Here is a 22743-nt window from a genome sequence, read left to right as displayed (position 1 = left end):
ACTCTCTTGAATGAGCACTGAATGGGCACTACCCAATGGGTGCCACCGGCTGTTCTGCTGATGTACACCTTTCTCTGCATCCCGTGCAGCTGAGCGCCCTCTCCCTGACGGTGGACCAGTCCCAGATGTGGCACTCCCTCTACTGCCACGGCCCCTGCCAGCCATTCTCTATGCACAAGATTTGAAGGTGGAAAGTGTGCGGCTTTTTACTGTCAATAATAGGTGTGTGGGGATAGACAATATAACTGGGAGCTTTATTTACTGATTTTTTTTTTTTAAAAAGACAGAAAAGGAAAAACAAAAAAAGAAAAATGCGCAGATGGCACAAATACTGAATACTGAGCACGAAAATCAGTGAACACCTGCCTGCCTGCACTACACACAGCAAACTAACTGCACGCTGACACAGTACAATGTCACTGACTACACTGAGTGACTGACCAGGGCCGGCCTTTGGCCTGTGCGACCGGAGCGATCGCTCAGGGCGCCGGCCGCCCGGCTTCCAGGTGGGGGCGCCGCGCCGCTCTCCTTTCGCATGGCTGCGTATTGTTAATTTATGTTCACTTGCGGCGGCTGCGGGCTCCAGCTTGGTTGCGCCGCGTGACTGTCTCCCTCTGGCTCCGCCCCCTGGTGCCGCTGGGGGTGATGGGGGCGAAGACCAGCAACAACTGCTGCAAACTCTTGGAGGTAGTGAGAGTCTCCGCCCCGCGCTGCTGGCCCCGTAATAGGAGGAGGTTGGAAGGGCGCGGTGTGCCAGCCAGTGGCACAGTGTCAGCCACCCTGCCCAGACCTGGCTGTGTGTGACAGTGGGTGACTGGGTGTGACTGTCCCTCGAAACCCGGGCTGGCCATCTCCTGAACTGACTGGACCCCACACCAGTAAAAGTAAGGCTCCGCTCCCCATCCCCAGGAGATATATATATATACTAGCTGATTGCCCGGCGTTGCCCGGGAATGTATTTGGCTAGTGTTGCGCCCACTTTTTCTAACCCTAACATACAATTACTCAATGACCAAGTTTGTGAGCTTTTGGGGTCTTTGGCATCAGTAATTTGCATTGAAATGAAACAAATCTGATTGGCTGTTTGTGGCTCCACCCCATTTCTGAATTTGAACCCCAGTGACCCAATAACCAACTGTACCAGGTTTGAGGCCCGTGCCCTTGAAAAGCAATAGGTGAAGTTTGATTCACTTTTGTAGGCTCCACCCACTTTTCTGAATATTAATCCCAGTCACCCAGTGACCAACTGTGCAAAGTTTAAAAACCCTGCCATTAACAGTGTAAGAATGGCTTCAGTTTACATTTTCCCAGTGAAATTTGTATTTGTCTCCACCCACTGATGACCCGGCGTTGCCCGGATATGTATTTGACTTGTGTTGGCTCCGCCCACTTTCTAACACTAACGCACACTCAATGACCAAGTTTGTGAGCTTTGGGGTCCTTTGGCATCAATAATTTGTATATTCCCATAGAAATTAAATCAGATACGCTGTTTGTGGCTCTGCCCCTCTCCAGCATTTGAACCCCAGTCACCCAATGACCAACTGTAGCAGGTTTGAGGCATCTGCTATTAACAGTGTAAAAATGGCAGCAATTTAAATATTCCACTTGAAAATCAACAGGTGAATTTTGATTGGCTATTATAGGCTCCACCCACTTCCCTGAATATTAATCTCAGTCACTCAGTGACCATCTGGGCAAAGTTTGAGAACCCTGCCATAAACAGTGTAAGAAGGGCTGCAGTTTACACTTTCCCAGTGAAATTTGTTTTTGGCTCCGCCCACTTTTTGCAACCTGGACACAAAGTCACTACTCAATGCCCAAGTTTGTGAGCTTTGGGGTCCTTGGCAACAATAATTTGTATTTTCCCATGAAATAAAACAAATCTGATTCACTGTTTGTGGCTCTGTCCCCTTTTCTGAATTTGAACGCCAGTGACCCAATGACCAACTGTACCAGGTTTGAGGCTTGTGCCATTAACAGTGCAAGAATGGCAGCAATTTTAATATTCTCCTTGAAAAGTGACGTGATTTTTGATTGCCATTTTAGGCTCCACACACTTTTCTGAATATTAATCCCAGTCACCCAGTAACCAGCTAAGTTTGAGAACCCTGCCATTAACAGTGAAGAAGGGCTGCAGTTTACAATTTCCCAGAAAAATCTGTTTTTAACTCCACCCACTTTTTGTAACCTGGACACACAGTCACTACTCAATGACCAAGTTTGTGAGCTTTTGGGTTCCTGGCATCAAAATTGTGCTAATGGAAGCAGTTTATACAGCAAATAAATCTGGCTGTTTTTGGCTCCGCCCCTTTTCTGAATTTGAACCCCAGACACTTAACGACCGACTGCAGCAGGTTTGAGGCCTCTGCTATTAACAGTGTGAGAATGGCTGCAGTTTCAATATTCCCCTTGAAAATCAATAGGTGAATTTTGATTGGCTCTTGTAGGCTCCACCTACTTTTCCGAATATTAATCCTAGTCACCTAGTGACCAACTGTGTGAAGTTTGAGAACCCTGCCATTAACAGTGTAAAAAAAGCTGCAGTTTACATTTTCCCATGTAAAAAGTTAGTTGTTTTTGGCTCCGCCCACTATTTCTAATCTTGACATACCGTCACTTAATGACCAACTTTATGAGCTTTGGTGTCCTTGGCATCAATAATTTGCATTTTACCACTGAAATTAAACAAATCTGATTGGCTGTTTTTGGCCCCCTTCCTTCAGAATTTAAACGCCAGTCTCCCAGTGACTGACTGTAGCAGATTTTAGGCCTCTGCCATTAAGAGTGCATGAATGGCAGCAATGTAAATATTCCCCTTGAAAATCAAAAGGTGAATTTTGATTGGCTGCTGTAGATTCCACCCACTTTTCTGAATATTAGTCCCAGTCACCCAGTGGCCAACTGTGTCACGTTTGAGAACCCTGCCAATAACAGAATGGCTGAAATCAATCTAACAAATCTGATTGGCTGTTTGTGGCTCCACCCCTTTAGTGAATTTGGACCCCAGTTACCCAGTGACTGACTGTATCAGGTTTGAGGCCTCTGACACTAACAGTGTAAAAATGGTAGCAGTGTGAATATTCCCCTTTAAAATCAATAGGTACATTTTGATTGGCTGTTGTAGGCTCAACCCACATTTCTGAATATTCATCCCAGTCACCCAGTGGCCAATTGTGTAAAGTTTGGGAACCCTGCCATGTTAAAAATGTAGTTGTTGGCACCGCCCACTTTTTCAAACCTTGACATACAGTCACTCAATTATCAAGTTAATCAGCTTTGGGGTCCTTGGTATCAATACTTTGTATATTCCCATTGAAAAATAAACAAATCTGGCTGTTTGTGGCTCCGCCCCCTTTCTGAATTTGGACCCTAATCACCCAGTGACCAACTGTACCAAGTTTGAGGAGTCTGCTTTTAGCAGTATAAGAGAATGGTAGCAGATTAAATATTCCCTTTGAAAATCAAAAGGTGAATTTTTATTGGCTGTTGTAGGCTCCACCCACCTTCCAAAATCTTAATCTCAGTCACCCAATGACCAACTGTGCAAAGTTTGAGAACCCTGCCATTAACGGTGTAAGAATGGCTGCAGTTTATATTTTCCCAGTAAAAGTTGTTTTGGCTCCGCCCACTTTTTGTAACCTCAACACACAGTCACTTAATGACCAAGTTTGTGAGCTTTCAGGTTCCTGGCATCAAAAATGTGTGAATGGAAGCAGTTTATCCACCAAGGAAATCTGATTGGCTGTATGTGGCCCCGCCCCTTTAGTGAATTTGGACCCCAGTCACCCAATGACCGACTGTAGCAAGTTTGAAGCCTCTGCCATTAAAAGTGTAAGAATAGCAGCAGTTTAAATATTCCCCTTGAAAATCAATAGGTGAATTTTGATTGGCTGTTGTAGGCTCCACCCATTTTCTTGAATCTTAATCGCATTCACCCAGTGACCAAATGTGCCAAGTTTGAGAACCCTGCGATTAACAGTGTAAGAATGGCTGCAGTTTACATTTTCCCATTTAAAATGAACGGCTGAAATTTGATTGGCTGTTTTATACCTCGCCCACTTTTCCTGGATTTGTAACCTCGGTCACCAAGTGACCAACTGTGCCAAATGTGGGGACTCTGGCTTGATTACTGTGAGAATGGCAGCCTTTTACATTTTTTCCTTTGACTTGAATGGATGAAATCTGATTTGCTGTTTGTAGCTCCGCCCAGGTGTGCAGGGGGGCCGCGAGACCCCCAGAACATATCATCCCAGGTAGTAAGGGATCTGTGTACCAAGTTTCGTTCAAATCGGTCAAGCCGTTTTCGAGTGATTGCGGCACACACACACACACACACGCACGCACGCACGCACGCACGCACGCACGCACGCACGCACACACGCAAAAGTATTCGGCCCCCTTGAAGTTTTCCACATTTTGTCATAATACTGCCACAAACATGAATCAGTTTTATTGGAATTCCACATGAAAGACCAAAACAAAGTGGTGTACATGTGAGAAGTGGAACGAAAATCATACATGATTCCAAACATTTTTTTACAAATAACTGCAAAGTGGTGTGTGCATAATTATTTGGCCCCCTTTGATCTGAGTGCAGTCAGTTGCCTATAGACATTGCCTGATGAGTGCTAATGACTAAATAGAGTGCACCTGTGTGTAATCTAATGTCAGTACAAATACAGCTGCTCTGTGAGGGCCTCAGAGGTTGTCTAATGGCCCATACTCACGAGGGACTTTTGTCGCCTCAACACGCGGCGCACGCGTGTTGCGGCGACAGGTCGCCCGTGAGTATGGGCCGTCGCACGCGCGCGCACCCCGAACTGTCGCCCGCCGCTCTTGTCGCCATGCGATTGAAAGTTTCAATCGCATGGCAACAGTCGCCGCCGCACCTCCGCCGCAACTGTTGCTAGTCCGCGTGAGTACGCGGACTAGCGACAGCAACCTCCATAGAGGTGAATGAAGCTTCCGGCGGGGGGAGGAGGAACGTCGGCGACAGCTTCCGTCTCGCCGCTGGTCCCTCTTCCGCGTGTGTACGCGGAGGGACCTGGAGAGAAGCTGTCGCCGGCCTGTCGCTAGCACGCTCACGTGTGCTGGCGACAGGCCACTTCTGCAGCCCGTGAGTACGGGCCATAAGAGAATATTGGGAGCAACAACACCGTGAAGTCCAAAGAACACCAGACAGGTCAGGGATCAAGTTATTGAGAAATTTAAAGCAGGCTTAGGCTACAAAAAGATTTCCAAAGCCTTGAACATCTCACAGAGCACTGTTCAAGCGATGATTCAGAAATGGAAGGAGTATGGCACAACTGTACACCTACGAAGACAAGGCCATCCACCTAAACTCACAGGCCGAACAAGGAGAGCGCTGCTCAGAAATGCAGTCAAGAGGCTCATGGTGACTCTGGACGAGCTGCAGAGATCTACAGCTCAGGTGGGGGAATCTGTCCATAGGACAACTATTAGTCATGCACTGTACAAAGTTGGCCTTTATGGAAGAGTGGCAAGAAGAAAGGCATTGTTAGCAGAAAGCATAAGAAGACTTGTTTGCAGTTTGCCTCAAGCCATGTGGGGGACGCAGCAACCATGTGGAAGAAGGTGCTCTGGTCAGATGAGACCAAAATGGAACTTTTTGGCCAAAATGCAAAACGCTATGTGTGGCGGAAAACTAACACTGCACATTACTCTGAACACACCATCCCCACTGTCAAATATGGTGGTGGCAGCATCATGCTCTGGGGGTGCTTCTCTTCAGCAGGGATAGGGAAGCTGGTCAGAGTTGATGGGAAGATGGATGGAGCCAAATACAGGGCTAACTTGGAAGAAAACCTCTTGGAGACTGCAAAAGACTTGCGACTGGGGCGGAGGTTCACCTTCCAGCAGGACAACGACCCTAAACATAAAGCCAGGGCAACAATGGAATGGTTTCATACAAAACATATCCATGTGTTAGAATGGCCCAGTCAAAGTCCAGATCTAAATCCAATCAAGAATCTGTGGCAAGATCTGAAAACTGCTGTTCACAAACGCTGTCCATCTAATCTGACTGAGCTGGAGCTGTTTTGCAAAGAAGAATGGGCAAGGATTTCAGTCTGTAGATGTGCAAAGCTGGTAGAGACATACCCTAAAGACTGGCAGCTGTAATTGCAGCAAAAGATGGTTCTACAAAGTATTGACTCAGGGGGCTGAATAATTACGCACAATCCACTTTGCAGTTATTTGTAAAAAGTGTTTGGAATTATGTATGATTTTCGATCCACTTCTCACATGTACACCACTTTGTATTGGTCTTTCACATGGAATTCCAATAAAATTGATGCATGTTTGTGGCAGTAATGTATCAAAATGTGGAAAACTTCAAGGGGGCCGAATACTTTTGCAACCCACAGTATATATATGGCCGGCACTTCTCTTCAGCCAATGAAAGCAAGCTAATCAGCCAGCTGAGCATGCCCCGCCTCCATCTCGGCCAGAGAGAGAGGAGAGAGCTCTGCTGACGTGTGGGTGGCAGTGTTTCTCCTGCTTCAGCCTAAATTCATTACTTCTGCCAGCCAGGGACCTAGTGAAACTTCAGCTGCAGGTAACAGTTATAGATATCTCAGGCTGTGAGCTGTGAGTTGCAGGAGGGATGAGAGTCTTTCCAGGCAGGGTGTAACTGTAACTAATAAGCACGTTCTCCTTCCTTCACTTGCTGCATGCCATAGATTAGCTGCACTTTCTCTCGCTGGCAGGCTGGCTGACACTCCTCCCTCCCCTCCTCAAACAGTGCAGGGCTTCCCTGAGCTAGAGTCTGCACACGGGGTGAGCTTTGCATGCATTCCTTCTGGCTGCTCTTCTCCAGGGGATGGGTTGCTTAACCCATTCAGCAGCTCAGCAGTCTCACTTAGAAGGCTCTGAGCTATTCATATATATCCAGCCCCAAAGAGTGTCTCCTGTTTTGTAAGAGGCGTCTTTCTGTCTCTCTGAAAAGGTATGGATATTTGGGAGGCGTACGTACAAAAAGGGCGCCCGGACAAAAAGGGCGCGGGGTGTAAACTCTAAATAATAATTAATCATTAATAGGGTTTATAAATATAGTGTGCTATATTTCGTTTACAAATAATGTTTAACAAAATTATAAATCATTAAATAATGTTTATGAAATCGGAAATTGTGAAAACGTTAATCTTCCCTGTTTCAAAAGTTAAACTTATAATTACGTTTATAAAAAAACCAATAATATATGTTTAATTGTTATAATTGTATATTATTGTGAATAACCGTCATTTATGGTTTGTTCTTATAATAAAATCTGAAAATATTGTTTTATAAAGATGATATAAATATAACTACGTTCGTAATAAGTGTTGTAATACATTAGTAATTATTACTAAAATTTTACTAAAACTATACCTAAGCCTACTCTTACACAGAACCCTACCTGTACCTATCCCTAACCCCTAGACTCCCCTGTTGGTGCCTAAACCTAAGACCCCCCTATTGGTGCCTAAACCTAAGACCCCCCTGTTGGTGCCTAAACCTAAGACCCCCCTGTTGGTGCCTAAACCTAAGACCCCCCTGTTGGTGTCTAAACCTAAGACCCCCCCCCCCCCCCCCGTTGGTGCCTAAGTAACCCTCCCTGTACCTACCCCTAACCCCTAGACCCCCCTGTTGGTGCCTAAACCTAAGACCCCCCTGTTGGTGCCTAAACCTAAGACCCCCCTGTTGGTGCCTAAACCTAAGACCCCCCTGTTGGTGCCTAAACCTAAGACCCCCCTGTTGGTGCCTAAACCTAAGACCCCCCCCCCCCTGTTGGTGCCTAAGTAACCCTCCCTGTACCTACCCCTAACCCCTAGACCCCCCTGTTGGTGCCTAAACCTAAGACCCCCCTGTTGGTGCCTAAACCTAAGACCCCCCTGTTGGTGCCTAAACCTAAGACCCCCCTGTTGGTGCCTAAACCTAAGACCCCCCTGTTGGTGCCTAAACCTAAGACCCCCCTGTTGGTGCCTAAACCTAAGACCCCCCCCCCCCCTGTTGGTGCCTAAGTAACCCTCCCTGTACCTACCCCTAACCCCTAGACCCCCCTATTGGTGCCTAAACCTAAGACCCCCCTGTTGGTGCCTAAACCTAAGACGCCCCTTTATTATGTGGATAATAATGTTTTACTAATTGTGGATTCAAAAAATATTTTGCAATTTACGTTACGTACTGATCGCTTTATTTCGTGAATAATAATGTTTTACAAACAGTAAGGGATAAAACTTTAAATAATGTTTTAATTATTTAAATAAGATAAATATGTTTAGTATTTTCATAAACGTTATTCGGCACGGGTGCATTTTATAAACGTAAATCACCACAAGTTCAGTTATAAATCATTAAACATCGCCGGGCGCCGTTTGTAAACTTTATTTAGCTCCTGGCGCCGTTTATAAACTTTATTTAGCTCCGGCGCCCTTTTTTCCTACTCGGCGCCCATTAAACGCTATTTATTATGGGAGTGAATGGCGGCGCCCTTTTTGTCCACTAGCGGCATGCGCCCTTTTTTCCCAGCTCCATTTGGGAGACCCACTCCCTGTTGCAAGTAGCCCCTAATGTCACCCTTTCTACAAGCAGCACCCAGTGTGAAAAAATACTCTCTGGCTGTATACTGGGGCTCTCTGGCTGTATGCTGGGGCTCTCTGGCTGTATACTGGATCTGGCTGTATACTGGGGCTCTCTGGCTGTATACTGGATCTGGCTGTATACTGGGGCTCTCTGGCTGTATACTGGATCTGGCTGTATACTGGGGCTCTCTGGCTGTATACTGGGGCTCTCTGGCTACATACTGGGGCTCTCTGGCTGTATACTGGGGCTCTCTGGCTGTATACTGGGGCTCTCTGGCTGTATACTGGGGCTCTCTGGCTACATACTGGGGCTCTCTGGCTGTATACTGGGGCTCTCTGGCTACATACTGGGGCTCTCTGGCTACATACTGGGGCTCTCTGGCTAAATACTGGGGCTCTCTGGCTGTATACTGGGGCTCTCTGGCTACATACTGGGGCTCTCTGGCTACATACTGGGGCTCTCTGGCTACATACTGGGGCTCTCTGGCTACATACTGGGGCTCTCTGGCTACATACTGGGGCTCTCTGGCTGTATACTGGGGCTCTCTGTCTACATACTGGGGCTCTCTGGCTGTATACTGGGGCTCTCTGGCTGTATACTGGGGCTCTCTGGCTGTATACTGGGGCTCTCTGGCTGTATACTGGGGCTCTCTGTCTACATACTGGGGCTCTCTGTCTACATACTGGGGCTCTCTGGCTACATACTGGGGCTCTCTGGCTACATACTGGGGCTCTCTGGCTACATGCTGGGGCTCTCTGGCTACATACTGGGGCTCTCTGGCTGTATACCGGGGCTCTCTGGCTGTATACCGGGGCTCTCTGGCTGTATACCGGGGCTCTCTGGCTGTATACCGGGACTCTCTGGCTGTATACCGGGGCTCTCTGGCTGTATACCGGGGCTCTCTGGCTGTATACTGGGGCTCTCTGGCTACATACTGGGTCTCTCTGGCTACATACTGGGGCTCTCTGGCTGTATACTGGGGCTCTCTGGCTGTATACTGGGGCTCTCTGGCTGTATACTGGGGCTCTCTGGCTGTATACTGGGGCTCTCTGGCTACATACTGGGACTCTCTGGCTGTATACTGGGGCTGGGGCTCTCTGGCTACATACTGGGGCTCTCTGGCTACATACTGGGGCTCTCTGGCTACATACTGGGGCTCTCTGGCTACATACTGGGGCTCTCTGGCTGTATACTGGGGCTCTCTGGCTGTATACTGGGGCTCTCTGGCTACATACTGGGACTCTCTGGCTGTATACTGGGGTTCTCTGGCTGTATACTGGGGCTCTCTGGCTGTATACTGGGGCTCTCTGGCTGTATACTGGGGCTCTCTGGCTGTATACTGGGGCTCTCTGGCTGTATACTGGGGCTCTCTGGCTGTATACTGGGGCTCTCTGGCTGTATACTGGGGCTCTCTGGCTGTATACTGGGGCTCTCTGGCTGTATACTGGGACTCTCTGGCTGTATACCGGGGCTCTCTGGCTGTATACCGGGGCTCTCTGGCTGTATACCGGGGCTCTCTGGCTGTATACCGGGGCTCTCTGGCTGTATACCGGGGCTCTCTGGCTACATACTGGGTCTCTCTGGCTACATACTGGGTCTCTCTGGCTACATACTGGGTCTCTCTGGCTACATACTGGGGCTCTCTGGCTGTATACTGGGGCTCTCTGGCTGTATACTGGGGCTCTCTGGCTGTATACTGGGGCTCTCTGGCTGTATACTGGGGCTCTCTGGCTGTATACTGGGGCTCTCTGGCTGTATACTGGGGCTCTCTGGCTGTATACTGGGGCTCTCTGGCTGTATACTGGGGCTCTCTGGCTACATACTGGGACTCTCTGGCTGTATACTGGGGCTGGGGCTCTCTGGCTGTATACTGGGGCTCTCTGGCTACATACTGGGGCTCTCTGGCTACATACTGGGGCTCTCTGGCTGTATACTGGGGCTCTCTGGCTGTATACTGGGGCTCTCTGGCTGTATACTGGGGCTCTCTGGCTGTATACTGGGGCTCTCTGGCTGTATACTGGGGCTCTCTGGCTGTATACTGGGGCTCTCTGTCTACATACTGGGGCTCTCTGTCTACATACTGGGGCTCTCTGGCTACATACTGGGGCTCTCTGGCTACATACTGGGGCTCTCTGGCTGTATACTGGGGCTCTCTGGCTACATCCTGGGGCTCTCTGGCTGTATACTGGGGCTCTCTGGCTGTATACTGGGGCTCTCTGGCTACATACTGGGGCTCTCTGGCTACATACTGGGGCTCTCTGGCTACATACTGGGGCTCTCTGGCTAAATACTGGGGCTCTCTGGCTGTATACTGGGGCTCTCTGGCTACATACTGGGGCTCTCTGGCTACATACTGGGGCTCTCTGGCTACATACTGGGGCTCTCTGGCTACATACTGGGGCTCTCTGGCTACATACTGGGGCTCTCTGGCTGTATACTGGGGCTCTCTGGCTGTATACTGGGGCTCTCTGGCTGTATACTGGGGCTCTCTGTCTACATACTGGGGCTCTCTGTCTACATACTGGGGCTCTCTGGCTGTATACTGGGGCTCTCTGGCTGTATACTGGGGCTCTCTGGCTACATACTGGGGCTCTCTGGCTGTATACTGGGGCTCTCTGGCTGTATACTGGGGCTCTCTGGCTGTATACTGGGGCTCTCTGTCTACATACTGGGGCTCTCTGGCTACATACTGGGGCTCTCTGGCTACATGCTGGGGCTCTCTGGCTACATGCTGGGGCTCTCTGGCTACATACTGGGGCTCTCTGGCTGTATACCGGGGCTCTCTGGCTGTATACCGGGGTTCTCTGGCTGTATACCGGGGCTCTCTGGCTGTATACCGGGGCTCTCTGGCTGTATACCGGGGCTCTCTGGCTGTATACCGGGGCTCTCTGGCTGTATACCGGGGCTCTCTGGCTGTATACCGGGGCTCTCTGGCTGTATACCGGGGCTCTCTGGCTGTATACTGGGGCTCTCTGGCTACATACTGGGGCTCTCTGGCTACATACTGGGGCTCTCTGGCTGTATACTGTGGCTCTCTGGCTGTATACTGGGGCTCTCTGGCTACATACTGGGACTCTCTGGCTGTATACTGGGGCTGGGGCTCTCTGGCTGTATACTGGGGCTCTCTGGCTACATACTGGGGCTCTCTGGCTACATACTGGGGCTCTCTGGCTACATACTGGGGCTCTCTGGCTGTATACTGGGGCTCTCTGGCTACATACTGGGACTCTCTGGCTGTATACTGGGGCTCTCTGGCTGTATACTGGGGCTCTCTGGCTGTATACTGGGGCTCTCTGGCTGTATACTGGGGCTCTCTGGCTGTATACTGGGACTCTCTGGCTGTATACCGGGGCTCTCTGGCTGTATACCGGGGCTCTCTGGCTGTATACCGGGGCTCTCTGGCTGTATACCGGGGCTCTCTGGCTACATACTGGGTCTCTCTGGCTACATACTGGGTCTCTCTGGCTGTATACTGGGGCTCTCTGGCTGTATACTGGGGCTCTCTGGCTGTATACTGGGGCTCTCTGGCTGTATACTGGGGCTCTCTGGCTGTATACTGGGGCTCTCTGGCTACATACTGGGACTCTCTGGCTGTATACTGGGGCTGGGGCTCTCTGGCTGTATACTGGGGCTCTCTGGCTACATACTGGGGCTCTCTGGCTACATACTGGGGCTCTCTGGCTGTATACTGGGGCTCTCTGGCTGTATACTGGGGCTCTCTGGCTGTATACTGGGGCTCTCTGGCTGTATACTGGGGCTCTCTGGCTGTATACTGGGGCTCTCTGGCTGTATACCGGGGCTCTCTGGCTGTATACCGGGGCTCTCTGGCTGTATACCGGGGCTCTCTGGCTGTATACCGGGGCTCTCTGGCTGTATACCGGGGCTCTCTGGCTACATACTGGGTCTCTCTGGCTACATACTGGGTCTCTCTGGCTACATACTGGGTCTCTCTGGCTACATACTGGGTCTCTCTGGCTACATACTGGGTCTCTCTGGCTACATACTGGGTCTCTCTGGCTACATACTGGGTCTCTCTGGCTACATACTGGGTCTCTCTGGCTACATACTGGGTCTCTCTGGCTACATACTGGGTCTCTCTGGCTGTGTACTGGGGCTCTCTGGCTGTATACTGGGGCTCTCTGGCTGTATACTGGGGCTCTCTGGCTGTATACTGGGGCTCTCTGGCTGTATACTGGGGCTCTCTGGCTGTATACTGGGGCTCTCTGGCTGTATACTGGGGCTCTCTGGCTGTATACTGGGGCTCTCTGTCTACATACTGGGGCTCTCTGGCTACATACTGGGGCTCTCTGGCTGTATACTGGGACTCTCTGGCTGTATACTGGGGCTGGGGCTCTCTGGCTGTATACTGGGGCTCTCTGGCTGTATACTGGGGCTCTCTGGCTGTATACTGGGGCTCTCTGGCTGTATACCGGGGCTCTCTGGCTGTATACCGGGGCTCTCTGGCTGTATACCGGGGCTCTCTGGCTGTATACCGGGGCTCTCTGGCTGTATACCGGGGCTCTCTAGCTGTATACCGGGGCTCTCTGGCTACATACTGGGTCTCTCTGGCTACATACTGGGTCTCTCTGGCTACATACTGGGTCTCTCTGGCTACATACTGGGTCTCTCTGGCTACATACTGGGTCTCTCTGGCTACATACTGGGTCTCTCTGGCTACATACTGGGTCTCTCTGGCTACATACTGGGTCTCTCTGGCTACATACTGGGTCTCTCTGGCTACATACTGGGGCTCTCTGGCTACGTACTGGGGCTCTCTGGCTGTGTACTGGGGCTCTCTGGCTGTATACTGGGGCTCTCTGGCTGTATACTGGGGCTCTCTGGCTGTATACTGGGGCTCTCTGGCTGTATACTGGGGCTCTCTGGCTGTATACTGGGGCTCTCTGGCTGTATACTGGGGCTCTCTGGCTGTATACTGGGGCTCTCTGTCTACATACTGGGGCTCTCTGGCTACATACTGGGGCTCTCTGGCTGTATACTGGGGCTCTCCGGCTACATACTGGGACTCTCTGGCTGTATACTGGGGCTGGGGCTCTCTGGCTGTATACTGGGGCTCTCTGGCTGTATACCGGGGCTCTCTGGCTGTATACCGGGGCTCTCTGGCTGTATACTGGGTCTCTCTGGCTACATACTGGGTCTCTCTGGCTACATACTGGGTCTCTCTGGCTACATACTGGGTCTCTCTGGCTACATACTGGGTCTCTCTGGCTGTATACTGGGTCTCTCTGGCTGTATACTGGGGCTCTCTGGCTGTATACTGGGGCTCTCTGGCTGTATACTGGGGCTCTCTGGCTGTATACTGGGGCTCTCTGGTTACATACTGGGGCTCTCTGGTTACATACTGGGGCTCTCTGGCTACATACTGGGGCTCTCTGGCTGTATACTGGGGCTCTCTGGCTGTATACTGGGGCTCTCTGGCTGTATACTGGGGCTCTCTGGCTGTATACTGGGGCTCTCTGGCTACATACTGGGGCTCTCTGGCTACATACTGGGGCTCTCTGGCTACATACTGGGGCTCTCTGGCTACATACTGGAGCTCTCTGGCTGTATATTGGGGCTCTCTGGCTACATACTGGGTCTCTTTGGCTACATACTGGGTCTCTTTGGCTACATACTGGGTCTCTTTGGCTACATACTGGGTCTCTTTGGCTACATACTGGGGCTCTCTGGCTACATACTGGGGCTCTCTGGGTGTATACTGGACCTGGCTGTATTCTGGGCTCTCTGGCTGTATATTGGGGCTCTCTGGCTACAAACAAGAACTCTGGCCACATACTGGGGCTCTCTTGCTATAGGAACTCTCTGGCCACATACTGGGGCTGTCTGCACATCACCCCAAGTATACAAGAAAATACAATAATTTTGATAGCACTTTTTCACCAGCTTTCAAGTACTTTTCCAAACGTGTGTGTGTGTGTGTGTGTGTGTGTGTGTGTGTGTGTGTGTGTGTGTGTGTGTGTGTGTGTGTGTGTGTGTGTGTGTGTGTGTGTGTGTGTGTGTGTGTGTGTGTGTGTGTGTGTGTGTGTGTGTGTGTGTGTGTGTGTGTGTGTGTGTGTGTGTGTGTGATGAATGGGGGGGGCACCAAAATCTGGTTACGCTCAGGGCACTGTGAAACCTAAGGCCGGCCCTGTGACTGACTGCAACTAATTTAAATTGATCACTGGGTAATTTGCTAAATACAAGTATCAAATACAGTAATAGAGCACAAAAATCACTGAACACGTGCCTGCCTGCACTACGCACAGCACAGTAACTGCATGCTGGCACAGTACAACCTCACTGACTATACTGAGTGACTACAACTAACTCAGGTTGATCACTGCCCCTCACTGGCTAAATACCAGTATCAAATACAGTAATAGAGCATTGAAATGAGTGAAAACGCTGTTTTTTTACACAAAAAAACGCTCTTGCTTTATGCAATATGGCCTGGAGATGCTCTCAGTGCCACAGAGTCTAGCAAGGGCGGGGCCTCTGAACATGGCCGCCGCTTTATATACAGCAGGGGAGGGCAGAGCCTCCCCTCCTATGATTGGCTGCTAGGGCCTAGGCTGGCGCCTCTAATTGGCCCAGGGACCTAATTTTGCCAATCGCGGATTTCCGATCATGATCACGGCTGTGATCTCAAGACGGATTTCCGTGATCATGGTGGTTTTCCGTGATTGAACCCTGTGATCACTATGCAATCACAGATTTGGATCACGATGTCGGATAATGAAAAAATGCTTGTGAATCCAAGCTATGCCGTGATCTTGAGGTTGTGATGAGCGTCCCTGCTAACAGGAAGAAGCATCACTTACTGTATAGTATGTGTGCTTAAAGTACACATATATGCTTGATGGCCACCAGATTGACCATCAAATGATTCCTATCTGATGGAATCTGTTAAGAGAGGGATCTATTAACCTCCCTGGCGGTTAATTTATTTTGCCTAATGGGCAAAAATCCTTTTTTTAATGTTTTTGTTTTGTTTCATGTAAAGCTACCAGAGTGGTAGCTACATGAAACACCACTAGAGGGCGCATGTGGCCCTCTAGTGCGATCGTCGCCGGCATCAATAGCAAACAGGGGAGCGCGTATATAACGCGTTCCCCTGTTTGGCTTCTCCTGTTGCCATGGCGACGATCGGCAGGCGCACTCGATCCAGTCCATAGCGCTGCCCGGAACTCATTGGTCCGGGCAGCGCAGGGCTCTGGCTGGGGGCCCTCTTTTGCCGCTGCGTGCGGGCGATTGCCACAGAGCGGCGGTGATCGAGCTGTGCGCACGGCTAGCAAAGTGCTGGCTGCGCGCACAGCACTTTGAATGGGGCGAATCGCCCCAACAGAGCCTGAGAAATCCTCCTGCGTGGCATACCGCCCGGGCTTACCGCCAGGGAGGTTAAATGACCACACACTGTACAGTGATTTCCAATACATTTCATCAAAAAAAAATCCATTGGGAAATTGCCCTAGCACCACCGCCTGCCCCCCCCCCCCCCATTGATTGTGCCCCCCTCCTCCCAGGGGCCAAGTCAAATTGCTGCGTCGGTGTCCTGAGCTCTGCAGCTATGGCACTGTAATCCACATAGGGCTTGATTCACAAAGCGGTGCTAACCTACTTAGCACGTCTAAAGTCTTTAGACATGCTAACCAGGGTGCTAAGTAGATTAGCACCGGATTTCCCAATTTAGAAAACCGGTGCTAACCTACTTAGCACCCTGGTTAGCGCGCCTAAAGACTTTAGACGTGCTAAGTAGGTTAGCACCGCTTTGTGAATCAAGCCCATAGTCTTTTTGCAATTTTAATGCAAGGATGATGCTGAAGTTAATATTATCATCACCAATTTGCAGTAACCCCTAAAAATGCTTTCTTGTTATATAATCTGTGTCTCTAAGTGCTTTTCACACAGTGTGAAAGTTATGGAGACAGAGAGGAGAAAAAAAGCGCACACTGTTGTACTAGTAGGTGGGGGCTCTGGGCCCTATAGGAAAGGTCTCACCTGGTGGTTGAGGCTGGAGAAACCTATATAGGTTTGCCAGCTGTCACGCTTGTGTCTCTCTTATGCCGGGGACCTGGCTTGCACGAATATCCTCACGGTCTTGGATGGTGATCCAGACGGGATTCCACAGTGGTTATTTGGAACACGCTGCGATGGGCGTGTAAACGTTTTCTGATCTCGGCCGGTACGAGCCTGATTCCCCAGCTATGAGCGTGGTAGGAGATAAAAACAGCTAGCAAAGCAAAGCAGTGTCAGCTGCAAAGATATGCAAAGGCTGTGTTTAAAAACGTTATTGTGACGCGTTTCCCAGGGGAGCACCCCTGCTTTATCAAGCATAAAAAAAATCATCACACTCATAGCCGGGGAATCAGGCTCGTACCGGCCGAGCGCAGAAAAACGTTTACATGCCCACCGCAGCGTGTTCCAAATAACCACCGTGGAATCCCGACTGGATCACCATCCAAGACCGTGAGTATATTCATGCAAGCAGGGGCATAGCTAAAAATGACTGGGCCCCATAGCAAAATTATGCCCCCCCCCCTGACCTTCCAACCCCACGGACCTCGGACCTCCCACCCAAACATTTTGTGGGAAAATCTGATTTCCCCATAAAACGCAACCAGATTGTCGGCAGATTTCCACACAATATGCAACCAGATTGTCGGCAAATTTCCCCACAAAATGCAACCAGATTGTCGGCAAATTTCCCCATAAAATGCAACCAGATTGTTGGCAGATTTCCCCACAAATTGCAACCAGATTGTAGGCAGACTCCCCCACAAATTGCAACCAGATTGTAGGCAGACTCCCCAACAAAATGCAACCAGATTGGTGGCAGATTTCCCCAAAAATTGCAACCAGATTGGCGGCAGATTTCCCCCCAAAAAATGCAACCAAATTTGCAGCAGATTTCCCAAAATAATGCAACCAGATTGTCGGCAGATTTTCCCACAAATTGCAACCAGATTGGCGGCAGATTTCCCCAAAAAATGCAACCAGATTGGTGGCAGATTTCCCCACAAATTGCAACCAGATTGTCAGCAGATTTTCCCACAAAATGCAACCAGATTGTCTGCAGATTTCCCCATAAAATACAATCAGATTATTGCCAGATTTCCCGACAAAATGCAATCAGATTGTCGCCAAATTTCCCCAAGAAAATCCAATCAGATTGTCGCCAGATTTTCCCACAAAATGCAGTATATGTAGCCAGGTCTATAGTGGGCGAACATTAATTACCTGGAGGGAGGGAGGGTGGTTGGGCAGGCTGGCACGCTATTTGCGGTGCCGGCAGCTGGGTGAGCGGGTAGGCAGTCAGGTAGCTGGGTAGGCAGATAGGTAGCTAGGTGGCAGGGTAGGCAGATAGGTAGACGGGTAGGCAGTTAGGTAGCAGGGTAGGCAGATAGGTAGCTGGGTGGCAGGGTAGGCAGTTAGTTAGCTGTGTGGCAGGGTGGGCATATAGGTAGCTGGGTGGGAGGGTTGGCAGTTAGGTAGCTGGGTTGGTGGGTGGGCAGTTAGGCAGCTGGGTGGGTGGGTGGCCAGCTAGGCAGCTGGGTTGGTGGGTGGGCAGTTAGGCAGCTGGGTGGGTGGGTGGCCAGCTAGGCAGCTGGGTGGGTGGCCAGTTAGGCAGATGGGTGGGCAGGTGGGCGGGCAGTTAGGCAGCTGGGTGGGCAGTTAGGCAGCTGGGTGGGTGGGCAGTTAGGCAGCTGGGTGGGTAGCTGGGTGGGCAGTTAGGTGGGTGGGCAGTTTGGCAGCTGGGTGGGCGGGCAGTTTGGCAGCTGGGTGGGCGGCCAGTTAGGCAGCTGGGTGGGCGGCCAGTTAGGCAGCTGGGTGGGCGGCCAGTTAGGCAGCTGGGTGGCCTGTTAGGCAGCTGGGTGGGTAACTGGGTGGGCAGTTAGGTGGGTGGGTGGCCAGCTAGGCAGCTGGGTGGGTGGCCAGCTAGGCAGCTGGGTGGGCGGCCAGTTAGGCAGCTGGGTGGGCGGCCAGTTAGGCAGCTGGGTGGGCGGCCAGTTAGGCAGCTGGATGGGCGGCCAGTTAGGCAGCTGTGTGGGCAGGTGGGTGGGCAGTTAGGCAGCTGGGTGGGTAGCTGGGTGGGCAGTTAGGCAGCTGGGTGGGTGGGCAGTTAGGCAGTCAGGTGGGTGGGCGGGCAGTTAGGCAGTCGGGTTCGGGCAGTTAGGCAGTCGGGTGGGTGGGCGGGTGGGCAGTTAGGCAGTCGGTTGGGTGGGTGGGCGGCCAGTTAGGCAGTTGGGTGGGTGGGTTCGGGCAGTTAGGCAGTCGGGTGGGTGGGCAGGCAGTTAGGCAGTCGGGTGGGTGGGCGGGCAGTTAGGCAGTCGGGTTCGGGCAGTTAGGCAGTCGGGCGGGTGGATGGGCAGTTAGGCAGTCGGGTGGGTGGGCGGGCAGTTAGGCAGTCGGGTGGGTGGGCGATCAGTTAGGCAGTCGGGTTCGGGCAGTTAGGCAGTCGGGTGGGTGGGCGGGCAGTTAGGCAGTCGGGTTCGGGCAGTTAGGCAGTCGGGCGGGTGGATGGGCAGTTAGGCAGTCGGGTGGGTGGGCGGGCAGTTAGGCAGTCGGGTGGGTGGACAGGCAGTTAGGCAGTTGGGTTCGGGCAGTTAGGCAGTCGGGTGGGTGGGCGGGCGGGCAGTTAGGCAGCCGGGTGGGCGGGTAGGTTAGTGGGGTAGGGTCCCGACTCCTATCCCCCCTGCCTCACCTGGGGTCCGGTCACGGTGTCCCCCCTACTTTTACGAGCGGCGGGAGGTGCGGAATATTCAGCAGGCTCCGACGAGGTAATCAGCCGCTAGAGGTTCAGCTGCCTCCCGGGCTACGGTGTCTCCTCTGTATGCCGCGCACAATAAACCAGGAAGCAGTGCGCGCGGCATAGAGAGGAGACAGCGTAGCCCGGGAGGCAGCTGAACCTCTAGCAGCTGATTACCTCCCCGGAGCCTGCTGAATATTCCGCACCTCCCGCCGCTTGTAAAAGGAGGGGGGCCTGCCGAGGTGAGGGAGGGGGGCCCGCCGAGGTGAGGGAGGGGGGCCCGCCCAGGTGAGGGAGTGGGGCGGGGGGCCTGGGCCGGTGACCGGAAGTATAATTTAAAAAAAAAATTAAAAAGTCCTCTATCTAAGGCAGCTGCGGGCCCCCTGTGACGTAGGGCTGCCGCGGGGCCCCATAGCAAGGCTATGGCTGCTATCCCCATTGCTACGCCTCTGCATGCAAGCCAGGTCCCCGGCATAAGAGGGACACAAGCGTGACAGCTGGCAAACCTATATAGGTTTCTCCAGCCTCGACAACGAGGTGAGACCTTTCCTATAAGGCCCCTAGAGCCTTCTCCTACTAGTATCACAGTGTGCACTTTTTCTCCTTTCTATCTCCATATCCAGCACTGTTCTATACAGGTAGCAGCACCTGTGATACAAGTGGACCCCCAGATCGCTCTCTGATGGTAAACTTTACTACCAGAATCCACAGATGTACAAAGTTAATCATTGAAAACCGTGTAATAATCTGCACCTTGCTTTTCATGTGACCAGGAAATACTTGTAATCTCTTCTAGCTGTGACAATGGCGTCTGCTGCTGTGACTGCTGAGCTCCGCTGCTCCATCTGTATGGAGATCTATAGAGATCCTGTGACCTTGCCGTGTGGCCACAACTTCTGCCGGGACTGCATCACACAAGCCTGGGACCATCAGGTGCATCTAAAGGAATATAAATGTCCTGAATGTCAGAAGATATACCTGAGGAGGCCTGAGCTGGTGAGGAACACAACATTACATAACATCTGTGAGACTTTTCATGCTACAGAGACAGATCAGGAGCAGACCGGGGTCTTCTGTAATTACTGTGACTTTCCTGTTCCTGCTACTAAATCCTGTCTGCAGTGTGAGACCTCATTGTGTGATCATCACCTGAGGAAACATGACAGGTCAGGGGGACACACTTTACTGCCTCCCACCACTGACCTGGGGAAGAGGAAATGCTCCGTCCATAAGAAGATCCTGGAATATTACTGCACTGAGGATGCTGCCTGTGTCTGTGCATCCTGTTGTGCAATTGGGGGACATGTAGGACATACGATGATGTCACTGGATGAGGCCTCTGAGGAGAAGAAGAAGAGCCTGAGAAATGATCTACAGACACTGATGAAAAGAGTCCAGAGTCTGGAGGAACGCGGGAGAAAAGCACAACAAAAAGCAGATGGTGGGGAAAAGAGAGAAACTGCCCTGTTTAGAGACCTCAGGAAATGGCGGGTACAATCCTATGATGATGACATCGAGCAGCTGGAGATAAAGAAGGTGGAGCTGTCTATGAAAATGCATCGCATTGAGGAGCTGTGTAACATGACTGATCCACTGACTGTCTTACAGGAATCACACTCTGTACAGCCTGCAGACATATTACTGGATGTAAACACAGCTAACATTTATCTATATATATCAGATGACAGGAAAATGGCATCTGGGTCACAAATAAGGCAGAACCGCCCACTAACAGCAGAGAGATTTCAGGGTAAGCCTCAGGTGTTGAGCAGCCGGAGTTTCTCCTCAGGGCGACATTACTGGGAAGTGTATGTTGGGAGATCAGATTACTGGAGAGTGGGGATGTGTTACCCCAGTATAGCCAGGAGAGAACGGGAGTCAGGGATTGGATGTAATAACAAGTCCTGGGGTTTGTGCAGGTATTATAATCAGTACTCAGTGACACATGACAGTGAAGTGATTGAGTTACCTGATGGGATCCCCAGTGGTAGAGTCAGGATATCTCTGGATTATGAGGCCGGGCAGATCTCCTTTTATGCCCTGTGTGACCCCATCAGACACCTCCACACATTTATTACCACCTTCACTGAGCCCCTCCATGCTGGGTTATGTGTATATAGCGGTTCTATAACGATAACAGGGGGGAATTCCACATCTACTGTCACATTATAATAAATGTATTTTTATATCTTTAATCCTGACTATATTCTACTTATGTTGAAGCCTGTAAATGGGAAAAAAAACATTTTTTTTCTATTATACCCTCATTTTTTAAAATAAAAAAATAAAAAGCAAAAAACAGAATTCATTACTTATGAATGTGTTGCATACTCAGGCATTCCATTAGGTTTATAGAGCCTTGTTTATTAGTTGTAGTTCTGCAATGTGATTATACTGATTACACTGCACAGCAGACTGACTTACACAGGAGAGGCACAACCTTCACCCTCTCCCCCAATGTGCAGGACTTTACCCTTCTTTAGTCTGTGTAAAAAAATAAAATAAAAGGTTCCTCGTGGCATGCAGCCAGTGCTGGGCTACATTATTAGAGAACCCTCCTGCTCTGCACACTGACCAACCATTGTAACATCTTTCCTCACCTATATTTACTGTATGAAATGTATCACAGGTGGTGACATCTGTAAGGTGTGTACACACTTTTGGTGGATGTCTCCCATCGGGGATCAGAACCTGATTAGTGATGTAGTGAACATCAAACTTTTGATTTCGTGTATGCGAATTTGCGCAAACATTCGCTAATGGGCTAATGCATTGAACTGCCATAGACTTCAATGGGCTGTGTGTGTGTGTGTGTGTGTATACTGTGTGTGTGTGTGTGTACTGTGTGTGTTACTGTATGTACAGTATGTGTGTGTATGTGTGTGTGTATGTGTGTGTGTGTGTGTGTACTGTGTGTGTGTGTGTACTGTGTATATGTGTGTGTGTGTGTGTACTGTGTATATGTGTGTGTGTGTGTGTACTGTGTATATGTGTGTGTGTGTGTGTACTGTGTATATGTGTGTGTGTATGTGTGTGTGTACTGTGTGTGTGTGTGTATGTGTGTGTACTGTGTGTGTGTGTGTATGTGTGTGTGTACTGTGTGTGTGTGTGTACTGTGTGTGTGTGTGTGTGTGTGTGTGTGTGTACTGCATGTATTGCATGTGTGTGTGTGTGGTGTGTGTGTGTTACTGTATGTACAGTATGTGTGTGTGTGTGTGTGTGTGTGTGTTACTGTATGTACAGTATGTGTGTGTGTGTGTGTGTGTGTGTGTGTGTGTGTGTGTACACTTTATGTATGTGTGTATGTGTGTGTGTGTGTGTGTGTGTGTGTGTGTGTGTGTACTGTATGTGTGTGTGTGTGTGTGTGTGTGTGTGTGTGTGTGTGTGTGTGTGTGTGTGTGTGTGTGTGTGTG

At 50.5% G+C, this 22743-nt stretch overlaps 1 protein-coding gene across 1 annotated transcript; it reads left to right on the top strand.

Moving 5' to 3' along the window:
- The first annotated feature begins 6486 nt into the window (after window positions 1–6486).
- LOC137531921 (E3 ubiquitin/ISG15 ligase TRIM25-like) lies at window positions 6487–21525 on the top strand. The gene is made up of 2 exons (XM_068251942.1): window positions 6487–6580; window positions 20127–21525. Exon 2 carries the CDS (start codon window positions 20135–20137, stop codon window positions 21500–21502), a length of 1368 nt encoding a protein of 455 aa, XP_068108043.1. The 5' UTR covers window positions 6487–6580; window positions 20127–20134; the 3' UTR covers window positions 21503–21525.
- Window positions 21526–22743: the final 1218 nt, after the last annotated feature.

This window comes from Hyperolius riggenbachi, chromosome 9 (genome assembly GCF_040937935.1).
Source record: "Hyperolius riggenbachi isolate aHypRig1 chromosome 9, aHypRig1.pri, whole genome shotgun sequence".
NCBI classification, from domain to species: Eukaryota; Metazoa; Chordata; class Amphibia; order Anura; family Hyperoliidae; genus Hyperolius; species Hyperolius riggenbachi.
This window is presented reverse-complemented; position numbering and strand designations above follow the sequence as displayed.